The sequence below is a fragment of the Chrysoperla carnea genome, chromosome 5, assembly GCF_905475395.1.
Source record: "Chrysoperla carnea chromosome 5, inChrCarn1.1, whole genome shotgun sequence".
In the NCBI taxonomy this organism is placed as follows: Eukaryota; Metazoa; Arthropoda; class Insecta; order Neuroptera; family Chrysopidae; genus Chrysoperla; species Chrysoperla carnea.
The window spans coordinates 70016078-70042060 of NC_058341.1; the positions used below are offsets into that span (position 1 = coordinate 70016078).

The window sequence follows — 25983 nt, forward strand, 5'->3', positions numbered from 1 at the left end:
TGCAGAATGGTACAAATTGTTTTGTAAAATTTTCAATAGTTTAAGATCTATAGCCGCATAAACAATTAATTTTTTATAAATAATTTCCCCCCACTCTGAGCGATGAACAACTTGAAAATTCAGAATCAGCGGGTCAAAATACGTCAAAATAGATTCCTTATTTGGTGGGGCCTGTAAATACATACGAAACCCATTCAGCGTCTACACACTATTATTAGATTAATTTCACTATCTCCTGACTTTCTGGTTTATTTCCCGGCTTCGTAACCTAACCTTAAAGTTATTAACTAGAAAAAACTTCAAACAAATAAAGAAAAATATATGGCTTAAAATGTTAAAATTAATAAATGTATTATAAAATTTGATTTGTAATATTTTAATAATTAGACTAGGAACTGATATGCATTTTTATGTGAAAATCCAAACCTAATTCTATCCTCCTCATTGCTAAATTCGTAGTTGATCATAAAATAACATTTGTATTGCCTCTACACCTGGCTAAATAACCCAGTTATTGTCAATAAATTACGCCTTGGACTGTTGATAAGGGTCAAAATATAATTGTTTGTTTGCAAACCTTACTGAATGTTACTTATTACCCAATGAACTTGCTACCAGCAAACAGTCTTAAAACATATCTTAGACCGACATTTTGTGTCGTCTTAAAGCATATCTTAGACCGACAATGTCTAAAGATCGGTTATACGATTTATCCTCAGCCAATATTCACAGTGGTGTAGAGGTCAATGCGCACAGAGCTTTGTAAAAGTTTCTTCTGTAGCTCGCAGAAATTAATTATTGAAAAATAGTGACTGAGTATCACATTTTGACTGAATAAAATGTTCTCTTACTCGAAAAAAGAGTTTTTTTGTTTTTATTGACTTTGTGACCTAGCATGATGAACAAAAGTTTAAAATCAACCCCCCTCCCCTTTGGACGATTCCTACGTACAGGTCTGGTACAAACAATGAAAAAAAATTCTACAGACTGAAATATCTTTTAATGTCAAAACTTTTTTACCCTTTTTCTATTCTTCAGAAATTTAGAACAATGGGAATAGACTGTCAGCTCGTAACAAAAAAAAAAAAAAACAATTTTTTACAGTCTGCCAATGATAGAGGATATATACAGAGTCTATAGCTAAGTTGGCTACATATAGAAAACTTTTTTATTATAAGGTTTACGAAAGAAATTTTTTTTTTATAAAAATCAAAATTATTAACATGCAGCTATTTACTTTTGACATCGAATATACAGGGTGTCTATAAATTGAGAAAATTCGATAGGAATGTTAATGGTCGTTTATAAATGTAGACCATTTTCAACAGATAATAAGAAAAACGGTTCAAGAAATCACTCCCGAAATATGTAGGAGTGTATTTAAACAATTTTGTAAAAAAACAATTACATGTACGGAACGCAAAGGTGGATACGTTGAGGCAAAAACGAACTGAAGATAATTGTTTTTAACGAAGAAGAATATAACGGTTTTCTCGTGTACAAACTTTAACATAACCAATATTAGTTAGTAAAAAAATATTGTTTTGTTAAAGTTTTTACAAGAGAAAACCGCCTGCCAATCAATTTTGAATGTATTGAACAGTTTTTCCGTTTATTTAAATGCATGGAAGACTGTAAAATATTTTTCTCTGTGTTTTACTAACAAATGTTAATTTTTAACTATGTATTAATTCGTTATGTTCAAGTTTGTAACATGTCTTCTTCCATTGGCAGGCTGTAATAAAATAAAGTTCGAAAACTAAAACCCCGACAATTACAGAATCGCGCTCTTAAAAGTATGAAAACAAGAAAATATTTTCATCTGAAATTGTTATGATAAGTAAAATCGTCATTACAGTCGGGGGACTTCTTTTCGGTCCTGTGAAAAACTGTTTAATCTTAGAGGTCCCCCGACTGTAATGACAATTTTACTTATCATAACAATTTCAGATAAAAATATTTTCTTGTTTTCATAATTTGAAGAGCACGATTCTGTAATTGTCGGGGTTTTAGTTTTCGAACTTTATTTTATTTAAACCATTTTGGGGTTATAGTTTTTGTGAGAAAGTATAACAACATATATATATTTGAAAAGTGCTATCATAGCTTTATGTCCTCTAGAAGGCGCCATATTATATTTAATGTGACGGTACATAACCAGCGAACGATCAAGAGGATTTTATCGATACCTCATTTGTCAAATTATGATAAGTAGTTTAGAAGCTCGGAGGGAACAGACGAAAATACATACATTTTAAACTATTTGCGGTTATAATTTCGTGATTGAGTGTAACAATAAATATATTTTTGAAAGTGCTAATTACGCCTTTTCATTTGATTCCAAACACGCTATAATTAAATCGGAATTTGTTTTTCGATCATAACTTTATGTCCTCTACAGGGCATCATATTAATGTGACGATACATAGCTTATAACCAGCGGACGATCCAGACGCTTCTAACGATATATTATTTGTCAAATTATGATAAGTAGTTTAGAAGCTAGGTGGGAACAGATGAACATACATACTGATCAGTCAAACATATAACCCTCACCATTGTGTAGTCGGGGTAAATAACTCTAGCCATTGTTCATTATGTTTTTCTGTTACGAGCTGGCAGTCTAAAAGCGAAAAATGATTACAAAAAAGATGATTTTCCATTTTTTTATGTTTATTTCAATTGAAGTTATAAATATTTAAACATAGAACATTTCGAATAAAATTTAATATCTGGGTACTTTAAATTCGGGACCGTCATCTTTTGGTCCTTTTCGTTTTTGAATAATATTCTGAATTTGTTGCCATTCACGATCCAACACAGCTTTCTCATTTTTATCTTTATGTTTCCGTGTACGCCGTCCGTCGGCCATTTTTACACCATATTGAAATGCTGCTTTCGGCAAAGCTTCTTTATTATTCATATAATCAGAATACTCTTCTTGTGTATCAAAATCCCAACGTCCAACCGGTCCTTTTTTATTACCCAAATCCATTTTTGTATAATCAACTTCGTCGTCCGAATCATCGATTGCATCTTGCATTTCATCTAAACCAGGATAACATTCAGCATAACCTTCAGGTTCTTGTGCTAAACGACTTAATAATTTCGCTGATCTAGAAGATACTTGTGGCGCGTTTGATGTCATCTTCTCATTTTGTTCGGATGAAGATTTCTCGAAATAGTTATGTTTACCACGTTCATCGCGTTCTATCTCATTATCACGACGGTCTTTATCACGCCGATCTTTGTCTCGACTTGACGATGTTGATGGTACATAATCACCAATGTCCCCATAAATACTATCATCAATATTCGGTCGTTCATTATCCGGTCGTAAAAGTATTCCTTTATCTTTTTTACCCTTCTTATTTTTATGTCGATTACCTTGTCGAAGGTATGTTAGAATTTGTGCCAATTTATTGATAACAATATCGTTTGTGGTTAAAGTAGGTGTCGAATCTAATGCTGGGATATCTACTTTGGAACGTATCAATGTTGTTGGTATATCCGTGTCACTTTCCTCTTCCAAATCAATCACGTATGCCATACGTCCAGCTACAAATAATTCGTTACGCTCAATATGACGTGATTTTAATGCACATATTGTCCGATGGATGTTTCTACCCAATTTTGTTTCGAATTGCATTTCGTCCTATTTGAAGAAATTTAAAAGTTAATTAAACCAATTTAAAACAAACAATTGACTGAGTTAATTGTTGAAATACCCTGAATTTTCGAAAATGTTTTCTAGGATTTTTTTTCGTTTTTCGTGAATTTTTCACAAGATCACTATTTGAAGCTAGCAAATTTTCAAATCCCTATCTTCCACAGTATAGGAGAAAATGGACAAAAAAGTTTTTTCATACAAAAGTTGTTTATTTGTTTATAAGGAACATTTTTTACAATTAAACTTTCGTTCAATGCCTAACGGTTTACAAAACGAGTCCTATGGATCCAGGACCCAATTGAAATACGTTGTTCATTTATGAAATCAAACTTGCTTTTTACGCCCTGAACACGCTATAACAATTTCAGCTTGATATCTTTTTTCGTTTTTGAGTTACCTATCGTGTTGACGGACGGACAGATAGACGGAAATGGAATAATAGGTGATTTTATGAACACCTATTGGATTTTAATGCTAAGAAAGATTCTATCTAGTGATTGAAAAAAGAACTATTGTCAAAACGCCAAATATAGTACAGCACATTAAAATGTATAATAAAGCATATATCTCCTTCCTTTTTTATCATTGAAATAATCAGCTGATTGTAACGAGAAGGGCTTACATTTTGATACTCGTGGCGCTGACATCTTAGCTTTGAAATCCAATAAGAAAATTTTGTTCTCATAATCAATATTTCTAAGCATTACAAACTTTGGGACTAAAATTGGTATACTTTAATATACATGGTGGGTAATTTTAATCTATAATGGCTCATAGCTCGATAACCAATCAAAACATAACTAACAAACAAAAATTATAGAGTTAGAAGGAGGGCATCAAGTTCTTACACCACATTGGACCTAACAATTTTTGTTTAAAGCATTTTTCCTCCGAGTTAGCTTTCGGAGAAAATGTAACTTAAAAATATGTCATTATTGCATTTAATCGAAAGAAAATATACTTAAAATTTATCGATAATTGTAGGTCAAAGTGATGAACACAAGCGAATATCCTCCATTGCCCTTGAAATCTTTTGACTAAAGCATTTTTCCGTTTTTTCTTTCGATTAAATGCAATAATGACATATTTTCGAAAGATGACGATTTTTGAAAAAAATTGTTTAGATGAAAATTGTTAGTTTTTTTATGAGGATCAACTTTCTAATTTAATGTGTAATTTTATCCCTTACCGTTTAATATCTAAATTGGCAGTTAAAGAAACCCGAATAACTAGGTCCAATCTGATGTCAGAACATGATATCCCCCATCAAATTCTACAACTTTTGTTTAAGTTATTTTTTATAATTGAGTTTTTGATTGTTTAAATACAAAACGTGCTATTAGCCTTTATAGATTAAAATGACCCATCTTGTATATTTCATATATAACAGGTGTAAAAATCTTACTTCATGTCACAAAAATTTATTTTGCAAATTTATTACAAATTCATGTATTCTGTCTCCTTCTGTACCTTATAATTTACCCACAGGAAGCAATTTTAAGCGTCATTTAAACGTCTATTTTAAAAACTTAAATCGTGGTCATAGAACATTATTTGCGGCTCAAAATACCTCAATATTAAAAAAATTAATCCGTCCGGTTTTTCTACGCGATAATTAGGAGAAAAGTAGTTATTTATAAGATATACTTTGAAAAAAATAGGAGTGTAGAAAGTTATTATAAAATAAAAGAAACTGAAAAAAATTTGAATAAAAAAACAAACAATTGACTCAGTTAACTGTTGAAATACCACAGTGTTCATTACTCTGTCACATAACACATGCATACATGTCACACATATATATCTGATATAGCCATATAGCCTCTCACGGGTAAACAGTGATGTTTACCAAAAAATGTTTCAAACAAAAGTTGTTTATTTATGAGAAACATTTTTTACGTTTAAACTTTTGTTCTATCCCTAACGGTTTACAAGAGAAGACCCAATTGACCTATGTTGCTCATTTATGAACTTGACCTCACTTTTTACGTCCTCAGCGCGTTATTAAAATTTCAGCTTTATATTTATTTTCGTTTTTGAGAAATCGTGATGACAGACGGACAGACAGACAACCGGAAATGGACTAAATAGGTGATTTTAAGAACGCCTATACCAAAGTTTTCTTCATAGCATCAATATTTTTAAGCTTTACAAACTTGGGACTAAACTGAATATACCCACTATGTATATTTCATATATACATGGTATAAAAACTTAATATACTAAGTATATTTCATAATACACATGGAATAAAAATATGTGGTTGTAGCACTAAAAGCGATAATTTTTTAATTAACGATATAAATTCTTTCAAATTATTAGAATACACAATAATTTTTTCAAATTTTTAAATTAATATTTAAAAGAATTTTTTAGTGTGAGATACTCGTTTTGACGCTATTACAACAATCTAAAAATGACGCAAAAAGGCCTACTTTCAACATTAAATTAAAATAATAAAGAATGGAGTTGGACTTCCGAGAGTTTTTTATTGGAAATTCTCTCTCTAAAATATTAATATTTTATGAAATATTGACGTAAAACGAAATACCTTTTTTTATTTTTAATTGCTTATAAGTTTTATGTGCTGAAAAACGCTTCTGGCACATTTTTCTAGACGTCATCCCGATAGCTTAAGCGAAAAGTACATTGAACTTACATTAAATGGAGTATTACTGATTTTGAATATCAGTTTTGGACCATTACTGTGAGTCTAAATCTAGATTTTTAGCCTTCAGGATGCTGTGTGTACAAAATGGTGGACGAAAAACTTCGATTTTTCGCTCGAATTTTTGCCAATAACTCCTTAATCTTTTTTAAATTAGTGACGTTTTTCTAAGCCAAATAGTTACAGATGGAACATTTTTGCTCATTCAATCAAATGAAAAAGAACCCTTCTTGCCAGCCATGAGAGATAGAATAAAATTTTAAATGTAAAAGTTATTCCTTATAAAAAAAATAAACTACTTTTGTTTGAAACATTTTTTCGCAAACATCACTGTTTACCTGTAAGGGCGCAAATTAAGACAAAACTTGGTGTCCAATTTCTCCAAATCTTTAACAGATAAATGAGAACAGCAAATTTGCAAGTAGCTTCAACTAGTGATCTTGTAAAACATTTTCGAAAAATGAAAAACAATTCTAATAAAACTTTCGAAATTTAGTATTATTTAGTGAAGCACTTTCTGGGCACCTTCACGGATAAACAAAGATATATATGTAACGAAAAAGTATTTCAAACAAAAGTTGTTTATTTTTTTTAAAAGAATAACTTTTACTCTAACGGTTTAAAAGAAGGGTACTTTTTCATTTGATTGAATGAGCCAAAAATTCTAAAAAATACTTTCAAAAATGTTCGAAATTTTCGGAAGTAATTTCTAAAATTTATTTTTTTCATTTTTCGAGAATGTTTAACAAGACTATTAGTTAAAGCTACGTGCAAATTTTCAACTCCCTATCTGTTACAGTCTTTGGTGTCCATTTTGGAGAAAATGGACACCAAAGTTTTGTTCTAATTTGCGCCCTCACGGATATCACAAGTGATGTTTACGAAAAAATGTTTCAAAAAAAAGTTATTTATGTTTTTATAAGAAATAACTTTTATATTTAAAATTTGTTTCACAGTTTACAAGTTGGATCATTTTTCATTTGATTGAATGAGTAAAAATGTGCCATTTAAAAATTAGCATACTCCTGTAACTATTTGACTTAGAAAAACAGCACTAATTTAAAAAAAAGGTAATAATTACAATTTTGAAAACCCACAAGGTTAAGGAGTTATTGGCAAAAATTCGAAGCGACAAAAAGCCGAGCGTCAAAATCGAAGTTTTTTGGCCACCATTTTGTACACACAGCATCCTAAGAGTTAAGGGTTGTCTGGATTTAGACTCACAGTAATGTTCCGAAACTCATATTCAAAAATCAGTAATATTTAATGTAAGTTCATCACTTTTGAATCCCCGAACCAAACAAAGGGATGTTATAAGTTTGACCGCAATGTGTGTGTGTGTGTGTGTGTGTGTGTGTGTGTGTGTGTGTGTGTGTGTGTGTGTGTGTCTGTCTGTCTGTCTGTCTGTGGCATCGTAGCGCCTAAACGAATGAATTGATCTTGATTTTTTTGTTTCGTTTGAAAGCTAATTCAATGGAGAGTGTTCTCAGCTATGTTTCAAGTGCGAGTTTAGGGTTCCGCACCCGGGCAACTAAAAATAGGAAATGATTCTCAAAATCGGTTTCAGTTTGGAGAAGGCTCTAAGGAATGGAGAGTGTTCGTAGATATGTTTCTAGTGCGAGTTTAGGGTTTCATACCCAAAAAATTTGTCAGAGGTTTTTCAAATTTCATTTGTTTATGTACGTTTCGTTTGGTGTACGAATCTAACAAGGTATTACAAGTATTTTTACGACCATTATAGTCTACAGTACAGACGGGGGTATGGTTTCTTGACTAACACTCTTACAAAACTTCGTGAGTGGCTTCATTTCAGGGTCACCTGCAACGTTTTCATTTATGAAAATTTTGGAAATGTGGGCGTTTTCAATGTGGATAACGGAAAACATGTCCATAAAACGACCTATTGAAAAAATATGAACATCCATTTGCTTTTTTCTTGAATGCAAGATAATTGAATAGAATAAGAGAGAATAATAGTGGCCTACAAAAATATTGAGCGGTTGGCGTGATCTCCACCCCCAACATGGAAAAATGAGGGTATGAAAATTTTACAACATTTGGCTTAATTTTTCAGAAATGTTTAATAAGTATTAGTAAAATTGAATGCTCATACTGGCCTACAAATTTCATGAGCCGTTTTCTCAGACCTACACATTAAACACGTCAGTTTAATGACTATATGTTTTATTATAAACACTTGTAGGCCACGAAAAACACATGAAAATTGAACTATTTTATGAATAAAAATTTAGTGGCTTGCAAATATACCGAGCCCTATGACGTAACCTACAAGAAAACAAAATAAAATTTATTCTTGTTTTATTCGGTAGATAGATAGTGCTTAGTCTTCTAGATTATAAACCGCGGTACATGTATCTAGGAGCCATTTGAAGATTAAAAGGATGTTCGACTTGACGATTTATTTGAAATGTTTTTCAGTATACTTAAAATTAAATTATTTTCTTTTGATATCTGCCCCATTTAGATTGTAGGCTACTACATTTTTTGATCATAAAATAGCTCAAATTTCATGTGCTACTCGTGACCTACAAGTGTTCATAAAAAAAAAATTCGTTAAATTGGCATGAAAAAAATGACATAGGTCTGAAAAAAGTCTAATGAAATTTGTAGGGCAGTATGCGCATTTAATTTTACTACTATTTCTTAAACAATTTTGTAAAAATTAGCCGATTGTTGATAAATTTTCATACTATCGTTTTTCCGACATGTTGAGGGTGCAAGTCACGCCAAACTGTCCAATATTTTTGTAGACCACTATTATTCTCTTTTATTATATTCATTTATCTTACATTCAAGAAAAAAGCAAATGGTGGTTTATATTTTTTCAATAGATCGTTTTCTTGACATGTTTTCCGTTTCCCATTGAAAACGCTCCCAATTTCCAAAGTTTTCATAAATGAAAACGTTGTAGGTTACACTAAAATCAAGCCACTCACGAAGTTTCGTAAAAGTGTTAGTCACGAAACCAATGCCCCTCTGTACTGTAGTCTATTATTTCTATATTTCACCAATTTGAACTGGTTGACTAGGCTAACATACAGATCAAGTTAATAAAAGCGTGTAAAAATTACCTCCTCTTTTTCCGGTATGATTTTTTTGTCTTTATCCTTGACAGCAGCAATTTCAGCATCCATTGATTTCATAGCCAATTCTTCTAACTGTTGTTCTTGTTCATGTTCTTTGGTAATAATTTCAGATCGTACTTTTTGCAGCAAAGCATAATCTAATCCTTTTACTAAATGAGTATGCTCCATATCACCACCCAAGAATTTTGACTCTTGAATCATTTGACGTCGTCGTTCAGCTGCATCCATACCCGATTTTAAATCGGGTGCTACAGCTCTATAAGCACTTGCAGTATTCAAAGGATCTTCACTTTGATAATCAGGATTAGCACCATCTCTACGTTCTCGAGCTCTATCACGATATTTTTCAGCTAGTTCAGCCATTTTATCATCTTCTTGTTTCTTTAATTTAGCATAGTAACTTTTCTTTTTACGTCGTAATTCTGCACGGTCTTCAGATCTACATAAATCGGTAAATTTTAATATAGTCTAAAATATTTCAACCTTTTAAATAAAATAACCAGTCGGTGAAGGCATACGTTGAATTTTTAAGCCGGTACCGATATTAATTATAGTTTATATACACAAGAAAAGTATTAGAGGAAAATTTTTTAACACAAAATTTTGCCATAATTTCTCAACAGCTGTAGCTCTGCGAAAAATCATTGAATTTCGAATTGCAATAGCTCGTTTGAAAACTTGTACTTTCTAGTTTTGAAATATATTGCTTAAAAATTTTTACCACGCCTTGCCGCTTTGCACCTTGGCTTGAAAGGATGAGAAATGTTATCCCAAAATTTTATATGGTGTTTAGAAGCATACTAAAATTTTAAAAATTATTTTACAACAAATTTGTTGAGACCTCTTGAAATTTTGTTTATTTTTCTTGAAATATATATCTGAAACTACTAGAAGTTTTTGAGCATATTGTTAGTACTTAACAAAGAAAATTGGAAAGCGCCAAGCATTAACTTTAGTTTTCATGGTAAATTCATCACTTTTTTTGTGTTGAATAAAACATAAAAAAAATATACGAGCAACTTTCTTTTCATTATAACTCCGTTAATTTTCGCAAATGACTTAAATGACTTTTTTCATTTTCAAGGGTTTTTATATTGCCTTAAAAAGTGTAGGACGCACTTTTTTCAAAAAACGTCAAATTTTTCAGTTATTTGACTTTAAATACTCCGAAACTCAATCGCCAATGACTAGGAAAGTGTTGGCTTTCGAAATATACTTAAATGGTACTTTTTACTTAGAATTCGTTACTCTATCGATTTCCGTTGTCATCATTTTCAACATATATTTTTCCACCCCCTAGGAGGGGGTATTTACCACCCCCTGGCCAAATTCACTACTATAGGAAATAATTTAGAGGTTTAATCTTCGTTTATTCATCATTTCGATAGTATCAAATTTTCATCAAAATCACTTGTATCTCAAAAACGGTGAGTTTTAGGGGAAAATGTTACGAGACAAACAATGCTTAGTTTAAAATTTAAGATCCAATGGTTTTTCTTTCATACTTCATTTTTTTCAACAGAATTAGAGGGATCGATTTTCTAGGTGCGCTCACACGCGCACATACCCTTTTTGGTGTTTATCCGGTTTAATTAATTATATTATGAAGGTTCAAAATTCAAACAAACTTCAATCCAAAAATTTCGAGTTCAGGTAGTCAAAATACATTTAAAACAAGTGAAAACAAACATCTGACTGAGTTAATCGTTGAAATACCATGTATAGACAGTGTTGATTACGAAATCGTTTGTTTTTTTACGTCATATTAAGTAAAGAAAGATCACTCTTAGATAGCCACACACAACTGATATTCCCATATACTAGGATACTATATAATTTTCGCCTGATTTGCGCCCTTAAAGGTAATCAGTGATATTTACGAAAAAAAGTTTGAAACAAAAGTAGTTTATTTTTGTATAAGGAATATTTTTTACATTTAAACTTTTATACTATCTCTAACGATTTACAAGATATGTCCTACGGACCCAAGACTTAGATGACCTATGTTGCCCATTTACGAACTCGAACTGACTTTTTACGTCCTAAGCAATTTCAGAATGTTATCTTTTTTCGTTTTTGAGTTATCGTATTGAAAGACAGACGGGCAGACAAACGAAAATGGACTAATTAGGTGATTTTATGAACATATACACCAAAATTTTGTTGGTAGCATCCATATTTTTACGTGTTACAAACTTGGGACTAAACTTAGTATACCTTGATATGTTTCATATATACATGATATAAAAACCTGGCTGGCTCTATAAACTAATGTTGGTTATTTGCACCACTACTGATAAAACTGAATTTCACATTCTGAACTATTAAAAATAATTGAGAAATTAGTGCTTTTGAAATAATTATGAACTTTTGCACCCCCTGGCCAAAAAAAACATTGAAGGGAAAGGTTACTTATCAATTACTTTATGGTCAATTCATTCAAAATTGGTACTAAGGCTCTATATTTATAGTTTCCATTGGTACAATGACACTTTAAACTAACCAGAATAACTTACTTTGGTGGTGCCATAGATGTTGCCTGACTCATTGCTTCACGAATTGATCCAGCTGCTGGTGCAGACGATGGAGCTACTCTTGGAGTCATTAATAATCTCCGAAAATCATCATTGGTAAGTCTTTGTGAACTTGGAGTCTCACTAGGACCCCCATGAAATTCTTCTTGTGGCATCTTGATTAACTTTTATTGACTTATATACTTTTAAATTGATTTTTTTTTTTAATTCAACAAACTTAGAAATTCTAATGTGAAAAGTTTACAAAATGTTTTATTTATTTTCAAACGTCAATTCTACAGCAACATGTCACTTTTATTTCTGTTAAAACTACAGACTTATATATTATATGATTGTTTATGATTATAATTGTCTGCTATATATGTCTGTGATTTAAATGTGTGAGTAAGATTGTTAGCCATTTTTATGCTACTGTCAAATAGACAAAATGCTCTCAGTTATTATTAAAATATTTAATTTAATGTTCTAGACACATGTGTTGTATGTGTGTGGAATTGATATTTCTTTTCAAATATTAATTCCATACAAAAAGCTTCAATTTTCAAAAAAATTATTGTCAATTTAAAGAACAATCTGGAAAGTTCTAAAATATATATTCTGGATAGTTTAAGAAATTTTAAGAATGATCTAGAAAGCTTGAGATGTTTTAATAAATGAATGAAATAAAAATGATTTTAATTATTATAGAATATTTTGGCATGTAAAAATTTAAAGAATAATCTAGAAAGCTCTAAAATTTTATCTAATCATCTAATATTCTCGATGATTTTAGAAATTTGGAAATTATTAGGAAAGCTCTTACCCAGCGAAGCGAGTGTTTGCATCTAGTTTTACATATACAGGGTAGGTATAATAAAACCAAAAAAATGAGAATCAAAAATAACAACAGCCCACTCAATCTGAAGTAATTAATTGATATATTATAATGTGAAAAGAAGGATGTTTGTTTTTTTGTGTGTTTGTCACATTTTCACGCAAAAAGTAATAAATTTAAATTAAATTTACTAATAATATAGCTCATATATCAAAATAATACACCTCTATCTCTATATATTATAAATGTGAAAGTAAGGATGTTTCTTTGTTTGTTACGCTTTCACGCAAAAACTAGACAATAGATTTGAATGATTCTATACGAAAATATAGCTCATAAATCAGAATAACACATGAGCTATAATTTATAAAAATATATGTAAAAACAAAAACAAAATTTAAAAAATTGAATTTATTCTGACATTTTACTGCTCCATCTATGATAAGCATTTTAAATCATAAATTAATGATTTCTGTAAAAAAATTACAATAGTAAATGTCAAACAATTCATGGCCTTCTTCTCTGAAATACTCAATGAATTATGACTATTTTATACTTAAAAAATATTAAAAATTGTGCAAATATATTAGCTGTGTAAATCAATTCCCCCGAGTGTTGTAAAAGGGGAATAAGTGAGATCAAGGGAGGCGAAGGCTATAAAGCGGTAGTTTTTACTTTTGGCCCAGTGAAGCGGGTGGGTATCAAGCTAGTAAGCTATAATTTTAAAAGACATATTAAAGAAAAATTTTTTTAAATTAAATTTAATCTATAACATTTCAATTTAATATTTATGTAAAACTGTTGAACGAGATACAATTCATGACCCCCTTTTTGAAGCACTCAATGAATCAAGAATATATAACCTATAAAAAAAATTTTAATCTGTACATATATTTATCTGTGTAAAACAATCCCTACCCCTATTTCGAGTTTTATGGAAGGGGGATAAATGAGAGCAAGCGAGGAGGAGGCTATAACGCGGTTATCTTTACTTTTAAGCCCAGCGAAGCGGGCGGGTATCAAGCTAGTATTTAAATAAACTAGGGCCTCAGATACTCCTAACAGAAAATAGTTGATAACTTTTGGTTAGTAACAAAGGGGGAATAAATTTAAATTCATAATGATTATTTTAACAATGACAATAATAATTATGGCGAAGCCATACATCTGTATAACATTCTATGCCTATAAAAAGTAATCGGAAACAAGTGAAAACAAACAATTGACTGAGTTAATTGTTGAAATACCATGCATAGTCAGTGTTGATTTCTTTATCACATTAGTGTATAGTGTATAGTTTGAACACATATTATAAAATTTCCGCCTAATTGGCGCCCTCACGGGTAAACAGATGTTTACGAAAAAATGTTTCCAACAAAAGTTGTTTAATTTTTGATAAGGAACATTTTTTACATTTAAACTTTTGTTCTATCTCTACCGGTTTATAAGATGGGTTCTAAGACCCAATTGACCTATGATGCTCATTTACTAACTTCACCTCACTTTTTACGTCCTGAGTAAGCTGTAAAAATTTCAGCTCGATATCTTTTTTCGTTTTTGAGTTATAGTGTCCACAGACGGACGGACGGACAACCGGAAATGGACTAATTAGGTGATTTTATGAACACCTATGACAAAATTTTTTTCCTAGCATCATTATTTTTAAGCGTTACAAACTTGGGACTAAACTTAATATACTATGTATATTTCATATATACATGGTATAAAAATAGCCTTGGAAAAAATTATCGGAAAAAATAGAGCTAGAGAACGATGGAAAAAATAGACCCGAAAATAGAAAAAATGTTAATTTTATGGTAATATAAGTTATATATGTGCGATATGTATGTATGTGTAATTCGGCAGAGTAATAAACACTGTCTATACATGTTATTTCAACAATTAACTCAGTCAATTGTTTGTTTTCACTTATTTTTTCAATATAAATGAGAGATCATCAATCACCATCAATTGTCTTTACGTCGATTGAACAAAAAGAGTCTCAAGAATTTTGCTATTGAGCGGATAAAAAAAAATTTTGGTCGATTAGAAATTTTTTTTCTAAATAAACTCATTACCCTCAAATGATTTAAATAAACCATTAACCATCAAAGAATTGGAGTGGGCAAAAATGAGATCGGGTTTAAATGAGCGGATAAATAAATGGAGCTGAATACCTGGTCCATGAAGGTTATAAGAAGGAGAACGATCGCTATAGAAAATATTGTCCCCGAAATATGGATAAAATAAGTGAGGCGCTGCGACCGCTAAGTAGTATCAATAAAAGCGGGTTGTTGTGCGCTAATTTGAAATGATATATCAATTTGTACATTATGCAACTAACTTCATCTACTTGTACTCATAAACAGCTAACTTCGCAGATACTACTTCTTGATGACAGCGCGGCTGGTGGCTGAAAAATGAACTATAAATTCTACAAATTTTCAGGGACAGGTGCGCTAATGCTTTAACACGTAGCGATTGTTCTCCTTCTTTATAACCTTCATGCTTTAACACGTAGCGATCGTTCTCCTTCTTTATAACCTTCATGACCTGATCTTTATATTACCTTAGTCTATGGTATTTACATATATTTTATCTATGGGTATTTACTGATATAGTCTATGGTACACATATACAAAAGCATACAAAACAAACAAATATTTTCATTTTTGAAATTGTTTTAAATAATTTTGGCAATTTTAATAATTATCAAGGTAATTAAGAACTCATCTTTATTTTATTTAACCAATTATTTATTTCTACACACGAAAATATTACGAAAAATGAATATGAAATTTTGTATGTTTTTTTGGTAATTAAAGAAAAAACCGTCAATTTTTTACCATTTCCGCAAACAGATTCGTAATCTACGTAAAAAAATACTATAATTTTCAGACGTTATAGGAGCATTTTTAAGAAGCTAAACTGAATATTTACCAAAATTACAAATTTGTGACATTTGGTACACGTCATAGCTATATAGACTATGAGGCGGTACCTGTCAGACATACGTAAGTATAAAAGCTAAAAATGTTTTTGCGTGTTCATACTGGTGTAGGGAACAATATTTGGGGGTTACAAACCTTGACTAACGGTGCCTTCGGTGGGTATCAGGTAATTTAGGGGCGCAGTACTTGAGCTCTCTCACGTTAAATTATAAAAGCTGAAATTTACACAGAGTGTTCAAATCACGATTCTAAGTCAATATTAAAAGTGAAAACAAACAATTGACTGAGTTAATTATTGAAATACCATGCATAGCCAGTGTTGATTTCTTTATCACATTACACATACAATCATGTGACACATACATAACTGATAACCAAGTATAGTACATATTATAAAATTTTCGCCTAATTGGAGCCCTCACGGGTAAACAGTGATGTTTACGAAAAAATGTTTCAAACAAAAGTTGTTTAACTTTGATAAGGAACATTTTTTACATTTAAACTTTTGTTCTATCTCTAACGGTTTACAAGATGAGTCCTACGGACCCAAGACTCAATCGACCTATGATGTTCATTTACGAACTTGACCTCACTTTTAAAGTCCTGAGTACGCTGTACAAATTTCAGCTTGATATCTTTTTTCGTTTTTGAGTTATTGTGTCCACAGACGGACGGACAGACAACCGGAAATGGACTAATTAGGTGATTTTATGAACACCCATGACAAATTTGTTTTCCTAGCATCATTATTTTTAAACGTTACAAACTTGGGACTAAACTTAATATACTATGTATTATATACATGGTATAAAAAGGTCAGACCTATCTGAAGGGTCTAACACTCCCCCAGAAGCGGTAGAAGGTCAAATGCACTGAAAGAGCCTCGCTCAGGTACATGAATGCATTTAAGAGAGTATTAGTGCAGTTTAAATTTTATAATTAATAAAAGTTATATGTGAATATTATTTAAAAATTATCATTCAATAATTTTTAAATAACCAGATATATTCGAAGGGTTGAACACCCCCTTAAATTTAATTTCTATTTAATGAATAAATAATTTTGTTCGCATCAAATTCAATAACAGTTTTCTAATGCTCTCTCATGCATAGTTCTAGCTAGCCTTTATTCAGTCTAAGGGGGTGTTCAACCCTTCGAATATATCTGGTTATTTAAAAATTATTGTTTGATAATTTTTAAATAATATATCCCACCAAAAACATAAATGTGTAAAAAGGCGTAGATGTCACAGAATCCCAATAAACTCAATTACGTCAGCCCAAAAAAGTTGTGAAATCCTGTAGGGAAAGAAATTCTTCGAAAAAAATTAATAAAAATGACATATTTTATTGAGTAACTCTTCCGTAAAGAAGCATTAAAGTATTACATTAGCAACTTTTCGGTGACTTCATACCTACACGCACCTGTATAGGAGAACAAAAGAAAATCGTTAACCCCCTACTACCTCCCTCCTCCTCTCTAATGCTATGACGTTTTAATTTTTTCACAACTTTTATTAAACATCAAAATTTAAATTTAAACAATCAGTATTCTTTAGATTATAGTCAAGCACCTACTTAACAAAGGCCGAATTTTTTTTACTAAAGAAAGAAAATTATTGGTTTAAATTTCTTGTCAAGTTTCTCCTTAGTACGTACTTATTTAATATTTTACTTCGCAAGTTTTTTATTTTTAAATTCGTTTTTATATTCCGAAAACTTGCGAAGTAAAATATTAAATAAGTACGTACTAAGGAGAAACTTACACATGAAATTTAAACCAATAATGTTCGTACTTTAGTAAAAAAAAATAGGCCTTTGTTAAGTAGGTGCTTGACTATAATCTAAAGAATACTGATTGTTTAAATTTAAATTTTGATGTTTAATAAAAGTTGTGAAAAAATTAAAACGTCATAGCATTAGAGAGGAGGAGGGAGGTAGTAGGGGGTTAACGATTTTCTTTTGTTCTCCTATACAGGTGCGTGTAGGTATGAAGTCACCGAAAAGTTGCTAATGTAATACTTTAATGATTCTTTAAAGAAGAGTTACTCAATAAATTTATGTAATTTTTATAAATTTTTTTCGAAGAATTTTTTTCCCTGCGGGATTTCACAACTTTTTTGGGCTGACGTAATTGAGTTTATTGGGATTCTGTGACATCTACGCCTTTTTACACATTTATGTTTTTGGTGGGATATCACTTCTTTTTGCAAGGCAATAGTATTTGGTTTGAAACAAGTGTTTGTAACAATTTTAACTCACCATTATGAATACATTGAATTACTGTTGAATACTGAGCATCGTACGTCAAGAGAGATGCCGGACAAGATGTCATCAAAATTGTGTTATTTATAAATATTGTTATAAAAATTTCATTTTCATATAACTCATATTGATTATTATATAATACATTCTATATAATTTACGCCTAATTTGCGTCCTCATGGGTAAACAGTCATGTTTTCGAAAAAATGTGTCATACAAAAGTTGGTTATTTCTTTATAAGGAATATTTTTTACATTAAAACTTTTGTTCTATCTCTAACGATTTACAAGATGAATTCCACAGACCCAGGACTCAATTTACATATATTGCTAATTTACGAACTCGACCTAACTTTTTACGTCCTGAGTACGCTATAAAAATTTCATCTTGATATCTCTTTTCGTTTTTGAGTTATCGTGTTGGCAGACAGATATTATGTAACTGAAAATATTTAGGCCTTATTCATGGGTAATACACACAGCTTGGTTTCATATAATAGTTCTGCACATGGATTGATCCTGAATATTACAACGGCTCATACAGGGGCTTTATATTTTGTAAGTGCGCATACTTGGGTCTTATATATTGGTAATGCGCACACTCTGATCCCATATAATTGTTGTGCGAATGGGATAATCTGGAATACAACTACTGCGCATAGATGGACCTTAAATTTTGTAAGTGTGCATATTTGGGTCTTATATATTAGAAGTGCGCACAGATTAATCAAAAATGATAGTTCTGCGCATTCATTTATCCTGAATCTTAAAACTGCGCATAGGCTAAATTTATATTTTGTTACTGCGCATATGTAGGCCTTATATATTGCTAGTGCATACATGTGGACTATATGAAATAGTACTGCGCATGGGTTGATCCTAAATATTACAACTGCGCATACAGGGACATTATATTTTGTAAATGGGCATTTTTGGTCCTTAAATATTGAAAATTAATTTATGCAAAGTGCGCATAAATTAATCATAAATTAAAGTTCTGCGCATGCATTTAACCTGAATCCTAGAACTGTGCATTAGCTTAATTTATATTTTGTTACTGCGCACATGTAGGCCTTAAATATTGCTAGTGCGCATATGAGGATTACATGTAATAGTACTGCGCATGGGTTGACCCTGAATTCAAGCAAGTCTGTCGAATTTCCAAAATCGCATCTTTCTATAATTTAGAAGTCTCTTAGAATCGGTATAGCTTAATCATTCCCTTTATAGATAAATCAATTATAGTGGAAGTGATGGAAAAATAATAACCCCACTAGCCTTACCATGTTTTGTTATCAAATCTAAACGTGTATACAAAATTTCAACTCAATCAGTTGAAGATATCTGCTTTAAAATTGAGCTATAAGATTCCCCCCATTTAACAAAAACGGAAACGACGGGAAAATTCGGTCAAGTCAACCATAAAAATTCAATGTCATTCAAAGTGAGCGTACTTACAAAATTTAAACACAATCGGTTGAGGGTGTTGGTAAAATAGTATGCTTTTGCATTAACGAAAAAAACAGGACTGGTTATTTCTTTCTCGAGGGAAAATGATTGTTTTTTCGAAAAAAATGTTTCAAACAAAAGTTGTTTATTTTTATGTAAGGAACATTTTTTACATTTAAACTTTTGTTCTATCTCTTACCGTTTTCTCAAAAATTGCAATTTAATATTTTATTTGCTCTTTACGGGAAAACAATTACCTTTACAAACAAAATTTTCATACAGCATTGTTAAATTTTATGCAAGGAACATTTCTTACATTTAAACTTTTGTTCTATCTCTTACAGTTTTTGCTATAAAGGCAAATTAAAATTTTCCTAATTAATGTGACAAAATCTTTCTACATGGTACTTTGAATTTGATAGGGTATTATTGTTTCGAAATATTTTATTTAATTTTTATAATATTTTAAGTTGAAAATATTGAAATTTTTTATTATTTTTTTTAATACTTATTCAAATTTAATCAAAATTGAATAAAAATTATATAAATAACAAATTTTTAAGCGTATTTTAGTTTTCCCATACAAAGTGTATAGGAAAAAAACTAGCCATCTGATTGGTTCATATTTTAACATTGATTTTTAAATGGGGTAAAAATGCACCTTTAATTAGCGAAATTTCCCATTTCCCGTTAAAAATTTTGATATTTGGTATTTTTTCTGGGGTATGATTTTTCTCTAATTTATTTTAACGAAAACTGCATCTTTATACCATTTCTCAGTTTTGCTGTGAATTTATATGAGTCAGTAACAAAATTTCGGGGCGTGGCCGTTTTTTGACGCGTTATTGCTCGGAAACGATGAGAGCCGTGAACGTGAAATTTGATTTACGGCGTCCCAGAGTATATATCTACTTAAGTTGAAAATTTCAACATTATAGCTCAAGTAGTTTCTGAGATATAAGGGTGTGAAAAAGGGCTATTTTATGTCCTGTATGTATAGTCACAACAAAACACATTCACATTTCACATACATCATCATACATTACCCTTTCAATTTTCCATATAATAAACTACGCTTACGCACTGTTGTGCTATATGATTCACATATAACTTTCATTAATTATAAATTTTAAACTGCACTAATACTCTCTTAAATGCATTCATGTACCTGAGCAAGGCTCTTTCAGTGCATTTGACATTCTACCGTGTCTGGGGGAGTGTTAGACCCTTCAGATAGGTCTAACCTTTTTAATATTGACTTAGAATGGTGATTTGAACACTCTGTGTAAATTTCAGCTTTTATAATTTAACGTGAGAGAGCTCAAGTACTGCGCCCCTAGATTACCTGATACCCACCGAAGGCACCGTTAGTCAAGGTTTGTAACCCCCAAATATTGTTCCCTACACCAGTATGAACAAGCAAAAACATTTTCAGCTTTTGTACTTGAACGTATGTCGGGCAGACACTGGCTCATACTCTAATAAGTGTACCGATTGATTCCCTAAATAACGTCTATTTATTGCATTAAAATTGAAAATAATTACAATGAGTTATGAATGCTAATATAAGAAATAATTTTGTTAATATAAGAAAAATGTTATAATTTGTAGGACAATTATGCGCCGTGGACTCGTTAAAAGAGAGAGTAATGGCTATAAACCACTGCACTTTGCTGTTGCAGAAGGTAATAAAGAAGTTGTCACGTTAATTTTAAGTAAAGGTGCTTATGTTGACGCTAAAGCGGCAGATAATATAACTCCTCTTCATATTGCTGCTGAGGAAGCAGACTATCGTATTGCCGCAGAACTTCTAGACTATGGTGCTTGTATTAACTCTTTAACATTGAAAGAAGAATATACACCACTACATTTTGCTTGTGAGAGTCCTGAAAATGGTAATACAGAAACTGTGAAATTATTCTTGAATAGAGGTGCTGATATTAATCTTAGCACGAAAGGTAATTTAACACCACTTCACATTGCTATCGAAAAAAATCGTGCACAAATCGTAAGACTGCTCTTACAACATGGAGTTGAAATTAATAATCTGGATAAAGAAGGTAAAACCATACTAAATCTTGCTGTTGAAGCAGGAAATTTAAAGATTGTTGAAGATGTTTTAAAATATTTTCCTGATATTAACAATGAAAGTAATAGAATTTCTTTTAAAAATGCAATACAATGCCAAGAAGGAGAGTACAAGCTGATTGTTAAGGCTCTTTTAGATTATGGTTTTACTATTAGCCCTGAAGATGCATCTAATCCAAAGTTATTATTTGTTGCTGTTGAACAAGTATATTTGAAAGTTGCTGAAGACCTATTGAACTATGGTGCTGATGTGAATATTTTACACAATCCACTTGGTGAAGAAGGACTTAGACCTTTACATTTTGCAGTCAAATATAGACAGGAAGAAGCAGCTAAATTATTAATAAGCTATGGAGCTGCTGTAAATGGTAAAACTACAATCGGAAAAACTCCAATATTTTTTGCTATAAATAATAAAGATTTAAAAATTACCGAGCTACTTATAAGTAATAAAGCTAAAGTAAAAAATCCTGAGCTACTGATTATTGCTGTTATGAAAGGGTGCAAAGAAATCGTTGAAACTCTTTTGCAACATGATGTTCGTATAAATGCTAGGGATCAACATGGAAGATCAGTATTGCATTTTACTACTCTGAGTGAAGAAAGTGAAATTGAGGATCTTAATTATATGAATATTAAAGGAGAAATTGCTGAACTGCTTCTAAGTAAAGGTGCTAATGTAAACGCTCAAGCTAACGATGGCGCAACAACACTTCATTATGCTACTAAAATGGGATATGCAAAAGTTGTTGAAGTTCTTTTGAAATATAATGCCAACGTTAACTGCAAAATTGTACGTAACCGTATTACACCATTGCACTTGGCTGTAGATAATGGCAATATGCAAATTATTGAGATGCTCTTGATATTTGGAGCTGATATTAACTCTACAGATGAGTTTGATAGAACAGCACTTCAATACGCCTGTCAAAACGGACTAAATGCAGAAGTTGTTGGAACTCTCCTGGATTATGGTTCTGGTATTTATTTGACGTGTATATCAATGCATAAAGCTCTTGATTATATCATGACTAGATACCGCTCATTCTCTCGACGCAACCCTGATGCTTATATTCGTCCGGCAAAGAAAATTCTTGAAGTTTTTAAACGTTACATAGTTAAAATGAAAACCGCAAATTTATTAGATATCAGTGAAAGTTATAATAGAAAACTTAATAATATTAATAAAGAAGATTATCAGGATAAATGTGAGAAAGAAATAGTAAGAATGAAAGCAGAAAAGATTAATAATACTAAAATTTCATTTTATGATATATTGGTAAAAGATATAAGTTCATTAGCATCATGTTTGTGCAATGAAAATATAGTGCAGGTTCTAAAAACAGATGACTATCAAACAAAATTTCCAATATACAGTAGAATATTAAAAAATCATTTCAAAATGGGCATGGATAGAAAAGAATTACAAAGACAAGCCAATAAAATTTTTGTCAACTTTTTTAAGTTACCTGAACAAATTTTAGACTGTACTGAAAAAATATTTAGTTACCTGAATGACGAAGATTTAAAGAATTTTAATGAAAGCTTTCAGGTCTAAAATTTAAAATCTACAGAGATTCAGTAAATATAAAAGTTTGTTTTTTGTAAAATTATCCATTTTGAATAAAGAGTTTTTTACTTTCACGTTCGTGTTCATAGCTAATTTTTGGCATAAAGCTTTCTTTAGCATTGGGCTTACATGCTTATAAATGTCAAATAAAGCTGTTTGTCGCTGGGATCCCACAAAATTACGGGAAACATTATCTCTATTATCTATAAAAAATATTGAAAATTTTCAAAATCTGAAAAAAGGTCCAAATAGATTAAGAAATTTCCTAAAATAAAGTTTCAACTGCCGGAATTGTATCTCTAATATTTATATATTTTACAGAGCCCTGAAAATAGCTCAAATACGGCAAGTCTGGCTCTCGCGCGCGTTCTGTCTCTAAGACCTACTAACAAAAAAAATTATTTTAACATATAAAATATGAATATAATTAAGAAATAAGAAAATTAATGTAGTTTTGAGATACATGAATAAACAATAATCCGTGGTTTAAAAATTGTTATCCCAATTTTTCCATTTGTTATGTAATTGTTAACCAACAATTGTTTCTATACAAAATGTTAACATTAAATCTCCGATAATTATTAAACTAAAACCCCAGAATTTTTTTCCCTCCATGAAGGTATTCTTAATAGGCTTACAAATAAAGTACCGTTTTTAAAATTTAAAAATTTTGATTTTTCAATTTGTTATTAACATTTGAAAATTAACAAATGAAAAAAAAAATTTTTTTTTAATTTTTGAATTGTTTTAATTTTTTATGGTTAAAAGCTACATAAAAATAATTTTTTCAATTTTTTTACCATTGTTGTTTAAAAAATTGTTATAAACAAATACATTGTTTATGAGTAAATCGAAATTTTTTTTTTTTTTTGCAATATGTTCATTATAACTCACATTGTGATTTAAATTAAGAAACAGTTTAAATTCTAAAAATTACAAATTGTATTTTTCTTCCGGATTAAATTAAAAAAATTTTTTTATTAATTTTTCATTTGTTTATTAAATAAATAATTTGTTATGAACAATTTTTTTTCGTAATTTTCCAAGAATATACAAAAAAGTTAGAAAAAATCGTACATGTGAACCAGACTAATAGAGATAATGTTTCCCGTAATTTTGTGGGATCCCAGCGACAAACAGCTTTATTTGACATTTGTAGGCATATATATATATATATATATATATAATAAGTTTGGCCTAATAATATCTTCATATGGGTCAGACACACCCAAATGAGACTCTGTAGTAGTAGGTAAGTATTTATTTTGTTTATATAATATTGAATTAAATAGGAGTTAATACACTCTTTATTATTTATTAAGAAAATAATTAATTATTTACATCCTTATTACAAATATCACATGAAATGACTTTCCTCCACTATGAATCCATTTTTTTTTTAACTAAATTATGTTGATAAGTAAATTTTATATCATATAAAAATCGTTTTTCTCCCTGGAGAAAGCAACTTAAGTTAACTTAAAAATTTTACGAAAGACATTATTACTTAGTACGGCTCTGGTAAAAAAGTACGATTGAAATCCAATTCAAATTTAAAATTCCTTCCGATTAAACCCAATATGAAATTTCCAATTCAATCCCATTCATGAATTGCAATCAATTAGAAATTGCCGACTAGTTCTATTGGATTGAATCAGAACGAATTCGAATTTTTTTCCAATTAAACCCCATTTATTTTAATTAAATTTCGATATCGAAACTTTTTTTACAATTGAATCTTATTCATTCCGATTGGTTGAATTGGAAATTTCCGATTCATGAATCGTATTTATTTTATCATGGTAACCTCATTGATATACATTGTAAGGAACTAGTTTTCTGCACACAAGGATTGTTCACACAATCGTATTCACGTTTCTTACAACATTTGAATCAGGAAGCGGGAACAAGCTAAGATGGCGTCGACTGGGTACGTGCGCGAACTGAACCAAAACTTAGAACAAAAACAAGGTAACTGAACCAAAATAAGGTATGCTCGATTCACCATCGAGCATACCTTGTCTAATTCTAGCAAGGTTCGGGGATTAAAAATAGTATAATAAATATTATTTACATATTATTCCATGGCAATTCAGTAGTAAAAACTAATCGTTCTAACATGCTATGATTCTAATAATTCGACTACCAGATATCCGCCCGATTTGCTTGGCAATTTCAACTTTGAAAACAAAGGCTACAGCGTTATAGCTCTAGATAAAATATAGTATGGTTTTAGCCCTCACTTTTCTTGACCTTGTAGATGTAACAACAATTTGCACTGTTACTATTCGTATTCATTTACTAATTAAAACACAATGGGAAATCACTTTTAATAAAATTTATTATTATTTAACAAAAATACAAAAATTAAACTTGACTCTTTTGAATACAAAAATTATTGTTTTACGTGAACGCAGACGAATACGAATACATACGATACATACGAATATATACGACACAGAATAACTAACTGAATATACACGAACGGAACATGTGTTTGGAAGTGTACCGCGCTCACGCAGAGAATATATCGGTAAAGCAGAAGCGAAAGTCTAATGCTAATTTTTATCGCATGCAATTTAATGCCATTTCTGAATAACCCCGTAAACTAAATTAATATAATCGTCTAAATCTCTAAATAGATCACATTATTATCTTATATATATAATAAGGTTCTTATCTTGAATAGTAAGGTTTTTGTTTTGCCTAAAAATGGTATTTATCCTATATGCATCAACATTAGAAAACTTATAATATTTAATTAATTTTGAAAACTTATTTATAAAAAAATTGAATTTTTAGATAATTTTTCAAAGTTAATTAAAGATTATAAGTTTTCTAATAATGTCATGCAAATAGGATGAATACC

General features: G+C 30.5%; 2 protein-coding genes across 2 annotated transcripts; one reads left to right on the top strand and one right to left on the bottom strand.

The window, feature by feature from the left end:
* Nucleotides 1-2713: 2713 nt before the first annotated feature.
* On the bottom strand, nucleotides 2714-12269 carry LOC123301451 (protein Red). The gene is made up of 3 exons (XM_044884189.1): nucleotides 11962-12269; nucleotides 9431-9884; nucleotides 2714-3655 (listed from the first exon to the last, which is right to left on the bottom strand). The coding sequence occupies exons 1-3, from the start codon at nucleotides 12132-12134 to the stop codon at nucleotides 2726-2728; spliced, it is 1557 nt and encodes a 518-aa protein (XP_044740124.1). The 5' UTR covers nucleotides 12135-12269; the 3' UTR covers nucleotides 2714-2725.
* An 8805-nt stretch (nucleotides 12270-21074) lies between these two features.
* Nucleotides 21075-22913, top strand: LOC123301367 (putative ankyrin repeat protein RF_0381; the record flags this gene model as incomplete). The annotated part of the gene is made up of 1 exon (XM_044884103.1): nucleotides 21075-22913. A coding segment is annotated over exon 1 (1839 nt), but the record flags the coding sequence as incomplete, so codon positions are not given.
* Between the last annotated feature and the right edge of the window lie 3070 nt (nucleotides 22914-25983).

Bases quoted from the DNA above. Each gene is read 5' to 3' on its own strand.
- LOC123301451 (XM_044884189.1), bottom strand. From the start codon at position 12,134: ATGCCACAAGAAGAATTTCATGGGGGTCCTAGTGAGACTCCAAGTTCA. The intron at 9,885-11,961 runs GTAAGTTATTCT...CGATTTATGTAG, and splicing joins ACATCTATGGCACCACCAAA to ATCTGAAGACCGTGCAGAAT. The intron at 3,656-9,430 runs GTAATTTTTACA...TTCTTCAAATAG, and splicing joins TCATACCGGAAAAAGAGGAG to GACGAAATGCAATTCGAAAC.